Source organism: Rhyacophila brunnea, unplaced genomic scaffold, assembly GCF_057557595.1.
Source record: "Rhyacophila brunnea isolate RB1 unplaced genomic scaffold, BYU_Rbru_1.0 scaffold_2, whole genome shotgun sequence".
NCBI lineage: Eukaryota > Metazoa > Arthropoda > Insecta > Trichoptera > Rhyacophilidae > Rhyacophila > Rhyacophila brunnea.
In genome coordinates this window covers 11,617,805-11,625,017 of record NW_028232859.1, presented here as the reverse complement: position 1 = coordinate 11,625,017, position 7,213 = coordinate 11,617,805, and the positions used below count along the sequence as shown (strand labels likewise).

General features: G+C 31.4%; 1 protein-coding gene and 1 long non-coding RNA gene across 2 annotated transcripts in view; both read right to left on the bottom strand.

Moving 5' to 3' along the window:
* LOC147071851 (uncharacterized) overlaps positions 1 to 7,213 on the bottom strand; it is a 386,436-nt gene that overhangs the window by 97,075 nt on the left and 282,148 nt on the right. The window lies entirely within an intron of this gene.
* The window catches only part of LOC147071859 (O-acyltransferase like protein), a 29,764-nt gene continuing 25,342 nt past the window's right edge, over positions 2,792 to 7,213 (bottom strand). The window contains exons 10-13 of the mRNA XM_085946782.1: positions 6,749 to 6,974; positions 5,170 to 5,344; positions 4,141 to 4,283; positions 2,792 to 3,850 (exon numbers count right to left, since the gene is read on the bottom strand). Of these exons, the coding sequence (XP_085802908.1) occupies positions 3,722 to 3,850; positions 4,141 to 4,283; positions 5,170 to 5,344; positions 6,749 to 6,974 (673 nt within the window). The 3' untranslated portion in view covers positions 2,792 to 3,721. The remainder of the gene's footprint in view (positions 3,851 to 4,140; positions 4,284 to 5,169; positions 5,345 to 6,748; positions 6,975 to 7,213) is intronic.

Here is a 7,213-nt window from a genome sequence, read left to right as displayed (position 1 = left end):
TTACATTATAATTATTTTAGATAATATATAGGTATGCGATAATAAAAATACATATTTTTTCATTTGGGAAATTATGATTTTCCAATACCGGGACTAGCAATTATTTTCCAAAATAATGATTTTTTTCTTATTATGGAACGATGCGTTTTTTAAATACCTTTGCTAAATTATGTAGTTTTTAATCTATATATTCAAATGTCAAGAGTATTGTTAAAATTATAAGATACATTTTAATTATAAATATTTATTAAAAATCCGTTAAAATCAAAATCTCGCAAGACTCCCATGCGTATTGCATAACATACATGATGAGGGTATCTACTAGTCGCAAAGTCAGTTATCTCTATAAAGTTTTGTTCCGAAATATTTATATAAAAAGAACTTGTGATAATAATGGGTAAGTGGAGTGTTTCGTCAATGAGCTTTTTAGGCATCCGATGTGACAAAATTAAAATTTTGTCTGTAAGCACAAACATAAAAGTATATTTTCATCTTTTTTAACCCTGTGTATAATTTGATTTATCTAAATCTCAAGTAGCATAATCAACGAGTACCTATTTGTAATAATTCTAATGCTTGTAACTACACAAGTTTGAAATATTACGATCTTATTAAAATGAGACTTCGAGAGATCGGAAATTTTATAATTAATTATATTTGAATTTTGGAATATAAATTAACAAAAAACATTATAAAAACTTGACAAATTATCGGTTAAGTGCTAATTGCAGAACACAAATAAATATTAGAAAATAACGTTTTATAATTCTTTAATAATATGTATTTTTGGTAATGGATATACTATGCTAAGCAATTGCTAAGGGGCCGTCCATATATGACTTTGGCTATTTTAACCCCCCCCCCCATCGTCACATTTCATCACATAACCTTTTACCCCACCCCTGTCTATAATACGTTACATTTTTACACCCCCACCCCCATATATTTTTATAATATTTATCCTTAAATCCCCGATCCCTAATGTTGTTTTTCAGAACCTTTTATATTTTATGTTCACTTTGTGACATCACATGTTCTTTACAACCCCCCCCCCCCTCATCGTCACAAAACATCACATTATATCATACCTCCCACCCACCTAGAGCATGACGTCATATTATATGAACGGCCCTCAACAAAAAAAAAATTAAAGCGGAAAGAGTCCTATTTTTAAGTTTACAAACTGACACTTGGTAAAAAAAGTAAGTACCTACTTTAGTGAGTATTTCAAGAAAAAAAAGTCTTAAATCTAAAAAAAAATGATATAAAAATTGGAGGTAGCTGATTTTGCAACTAGTACCATGAAATGTAACAATATTTATAATATCACCGAGAAACAAAAACAATGATAACAATAACATTCATTGTGACAGTGATTTCGGATATCATTCACATAAAAAGCTACCTACTTAATGTATAATTAAACTACACGAATAATAAATTGTATACGTAAATAGGTACTTTAGTTGATTAATTTAATATGTATCTTCTTGGCCGTGCACTCATGGCTGAGGATCGTGAACACATTTAAATTTCGCCATCCTTTGAGCGACCAAGACTTTCCATCCTTCTCAATCTTCCGCTATGTATAAAAAACTTAAAAACAAGCAAACTGTAAAATGTACCGAGTCACCTTAAAGCATTCAGCGCGCTTTTGAAAGGTAAAGGCAATTATAATATTCGCACTTAAAATATTCGATTACATGTATGAATATAATACAAGTTGAATGATTAAAATAACATATTGTGATATTTTACAAAATTGTTTACTATAGAGAAAGAGAGTATCTATTATAAAGGAAGCTCCAGACAATCCGTCGAACTTCAAATTTTTTTTTTTAATTATTGTGAGTGTCGTCAATGTTTATAAAATTTGTGAGAAAAAAAACAAAGCTTCAACAATATTATTGATTTCTTAGTGGAAATACCCTTAAGAAAGTATAACATAATATCTCGGTATTTTATTTTTCCTCACAATTGTGCCATTTCTCATAAGTACGTACTGTGGCCAACTACTAATAATTGTGCTATGAATCTCCGGGTGACCGCTTTTTTAATAGCATCCTTTAGAGATAACCAATCCTCACCTCCCACCAGTGGCGAAGGGTGGAGGTAGGCTGTTAAGATTCGCCATAAATATTGCACACTAAACTTTGTCAGTCATACATACTTGTTTTCATTGAAATAAGACTACATTTTACAGATGGCGTTGGTTAGTTTTTTAAATTCAATTAAACCCTCCGAAAACCAAGCCCTAATAGATAATAGTCATATATCTATAAAATATACTCGTATATCTATAAAATTTATAAAATTATGCAATTAAATCTTACATAAATTTGGATATATTATAGATAGAATAATAATTTTTATCTTTTATAGTTTGGTTTAGGCATAGCATGAATTAAAAAAATGAACAAGCAATATGTGTAATACGTACCTATTCTCAATTTAACGAAAACAAATAAGTAAGAATGAAAAAATGTGCACAATTTTGTCATATCGCCTAAAATATACCAATACTATTACGGTTTGGTTGAGACAGATTTTAATTGATTTTTAAAATCCAACCAATACCATATGTAAATTGTAGTCTTATTTCAATAAAAACATATACATTTGACTGAAAAAGGTTAATGTGCACTATTTATGGCGGATCTTAACAGCCTACCTCCACCCTTCGCCACTGCCTCCCACAGCGGTTTCTATGGTGTATGTGAAAATGTACCGATAGCGAAAGTTAACAGTGGTTTTATATTTACTTTTATGATATTCCATATTTTCTTAATTTCATCCTCTAGCTTTTATTATTATTAAAGAGTCCTTACGATTGTTAAAGTAAGACTGAACAAAAATACTGATATTTTATAAATGTGGAAAAATACTGTAGATAACAATATTTAACAAACGTAGTAGATATTATAATTTATCTTATTTCTTTAGGTACAATTAATAGTTTATGTGAATTTTCAAAATCATTAGTCTTGCCAGCAAATTGCTTATTAGTTTTATCGTGAGGTTTGGAGCTGACTTTATAGTGTATATAAATTCAATTATGATACATTTCCGTTTACAAAAAATCAGCTACAGTTCTCGTTTGGATACAAAATAATTCTCGTAATACTTAATTACAATACTATTGAGTTACACCCACGGTGGCCGCACGGCTTAAGCGTTGGACTATCACGTCGTGGGTCTCAGGTTCGAATCCTGGGTCTGGCAAGTACACATATTGTTTTTAAATTTGTGTGTGAGTCAGGGTATGGACCTAATAGGTTGAGCAAGTGGCTGACACCCATTTCTCGTAAAAACAAAATCTGTTAATACAAACCGCTACTCTGTGGAGGCCCATATGATCCTATTAGGATCGGACATGGTCGAAAAAAAAATTGAGTTATCGTTTATGATTATTATAAATTATAAAGGTTTTTAAATATTTCAAATTGTTTTTTTTTTACATGACCACTCTTTTCTATAGCTGGCAACTTTTTGTAAATTTGAAAGTATGGAAGGATCTGTTTCTAATATCTAATAATACACATGAAAAGAAAACCTCACTATTGGCAATCGTGAATATTATCTCAGTTTTCTACTAAATAAAAATAACATTCCCTGTTTTATTTCACCATCCATTCAAACGAACACGCATCCAATTTAATGTTCTAACACAATTCATAAATATCTCATTAAAAGTATACTATTTTAAATTCCTAATATTTTCCTACTGCAACTTCTTCCTTCTATTTGGCGAGAGAATTTTTAGCATGGTGACTACTGGCGCTTCGAATGCCAATGAAATTATGAATGAAATGAAATACGACGCCATCATCTGGCCCAGGAAAATTATCGTCTGAAAAGAGACAGAAAGAAACATTATAATATTAAAATAATAAAATTATACATACACAATTATGTACTCTTTATCACGTGCTTGGGTGTATCTCATTTTTTTCCACACTCTAGAATCGTACCTTATTATGGCCACACCCAGAAGGTAACTTATTGTTGTGTTTTGTAGTTATAATACTATCATTTATTAATTAAAAAAACGAAAGGTTTAACATTTATATTGTATTTAGATTGATTTATGGCAATATTTTACTCTCAGGTATAATTATTATTTATAATTCAAATACATACCACCATATCTTTCCCTAAGTGAAATGGATGATCCAAATGCATCGCGAGGAATCTCATGAGGACTGGATGAACCAAGTATGCGCAATACGTTACTCTTGAGAATGGATACAAACATGTTGCCGAGAGGAAAGTGTTGACAAATCCTAAAAATAAAAATAGAATTAGTTTATTATTAATATTTTATTACAACAATATGAAACGATTAAATTGGAAACATTTTATAAAACACGTTGTCAGTTGGTTACAAACATAATATTAACGTATATTATAAGTACTACTAACAGCATTCATTACAATTTTTAATATGTTTTCTAAGCTAAGAAATATCTTTGCTCATTGAAGTGATATCCAATTCTAAATGAGTTCAATCATCGCGATTAGGACACATGGTAAATCTAAAACAATGAAAAAAACCGTGTCAAAAAATCTACAAAAATACTAGATGAGGATATTAATTTTGCGCATTGCATAATTATTGACTAAATATTATAACGTTGTGGCATTTGCATTGAATTCAGAATTTTTCAAAATTGTTAAATATTTCTGATCGATAGTAGGTATCTCTATTAAAAAGATATCGGAATATCCTAATAATTTTAAAGAATTGATTTTACTGTAATAGTAGATGTACATTTATAATACCGAATATTAAGTATCTGGGTCGAAAAATAAGCGAAAAGGTCGTTGGCAGTTTAAATACAATATATCAGTCGGTAGATTAAAAGCCAAATTGTTTCTCTCCATGATTGAGATATGCATATAAAACTTATTAACTACACAGTTTGTAGGGTTTTCACCTACATTAAAGTTTTATCATGTTGTACTAATACTGAGATAGGTACCTACATACCTCAACCATTGTTTAGAATTTAAATAACAACGCTATTTGATTTAATTTAAAAAATTATTTTATATTTTTCACATAAAACTTGATTTAGAATTTGGTCTATAGGTGTGTATTTTTTTAATACATAGGTAGTTCAACAGAGTTTTATGCGACTCATTTTTATTAAATAAATATTATTTTACCTCCATATCCCGTCGAGCAAGCGACGACAATCCAGGCAATCGCGATTCCCCAAGCAGTATGTGAAAGTGAACTGTATGCTGCGGCTGTAATTGGAGTCAGCTCTGTGTTGTACAATCCGTATACCATGCATGCCAGTATCGAGAGGGATGTGAACCATCCAGAAAATACGGCAAGCTGTCAAGGAAAATCACATTAAAATAATTAACCGCCAAATTGGTATTTTTCTTTATTTCATTTAAATTTTATTGATGGCAACAAACCCACTACATATTATAAAACTAGACACAAACAAAAGTGTTCTAGCCAGTGAAGTTTCCACAGACAGTACCTACACATTGATATGAAAATATAATCTAATATAATAGCACAAATACATCTGCACTATAATAAATAAAATGAAATAAATTAAATCTGCAAATACAAAAATATCTTATACTTATATAATTTTTCATTATCCAAACATTAAATCCTGAGATGCGTACTATTTTTTTGCGCAGTTCCAAATTCAAAAACATTATTTTGAAATCAAATTATGACATGACAAATAAAGAAACAAGTGAAAAGTGAAAAACTTCGCTGTCATTTACATTATACACTGAAAAGTAGCCTGAAGGATTCCGTCACCGACCCTCCCTCACCCTGCAGCGGTAATATAAAAGCGATCTACGCGTTGCGTATCTCACGTGGCAATGATCGAGGGAAGTGACGCGACCTCGTGCCTTCTATATTTTCCAAGGCTGGAGCATAATTGAGTTAGTAATAACAATTATCATTATGTCATTCATTATCATGTTATACAGTCGAACTCGGTGTTTACGATCTCGGACATAGCGAGATCTCGGATGTAATGAGGAAACATTCGTTGATATTTGGTTTATGATTTTCTCCATACATTTATTCACTGTTATATTGAGCAACTTATCGGATATACCGAGCTAAAATACTGTTAATGTGTCGATCGTTTAAAAACATTTCGACCCTAAGCAATAAAATCCGACCGGAGAGGTTGCCGCCAGGGACGGATTACGTTTATGACACTAGTTAAATGTCTAATAGGTTATGAAGGCCATGTTTGTTTCGGGGATTTTTACGATGGTTTTCAGGTTTTTTAATTTCGACTTTTTTTGTTACGTGACCGCTCATTTAAAAATACCTATTCTCTGATATAACGAGTACCGCTTATAACAAGCAAATTCAGTCGGTCCCATCTTCCTCGTAATAACCAATTTATGTTAAATGTTCGTAGTTAAAAATTATTTTCCAATGTTCACGCTAAATAAGTAGTAATGTACAACCCGCGGCACATAATTCTTTCGACAATAAACTAAATCTTTTGAAGTTTTGAAACGTTTAATCGTGACAAAGTTCTCTTCGAGATAGTTACCAACCCTTCTCAGCATCCTTCGATGATGCCAATCGATCATTTCAGCTGGAGTCTATCGACTTCAGAAGAAGACCAATTGAGAACAAAATATTAGGAAGACGATCTGCAGTATTGTCTTTCTTTGGAGCAGTTTTCTTACCTGCATTATGTGCAAATCTTTTCGATAGCACATAACGAAAGAAATTTTAAGTTACCTTTGACATTCTTATCTTGCAGTTGGTCTTGAAGAGTAGCCATCCGGTGGCCATACCGATCAAGTAAGGACCTAACCTCGTCCATGGCTTGTCGTAAATCTTGTCGAACAGAGCAAAGGGATCGTCAGTGGAGGGCATGTGATTATTTGACCACGCAATGTAACCAGTAGTTGCCCACGATGATACCATGAACACTCCAAGAGCTGCTGATGCTGTTTTGAAGTGACTGAAAATCGATAAGAGATTTTATGATCTATTGATCTATATAACATTATTATTGATATCTATTAGATATCGACAACTATTACTTGAAGTAATTTAATTAAGTATTAAATGTCAAATTGATATACATTTATGATCTTGTTCACATCGAACGGCTGTATCCAACTGAGTTATGTACATTGGTTCTGTTTTTCCACTTACAGTGATTTTTCTATGCCTAATTCATATACTGAAATTTCTTCG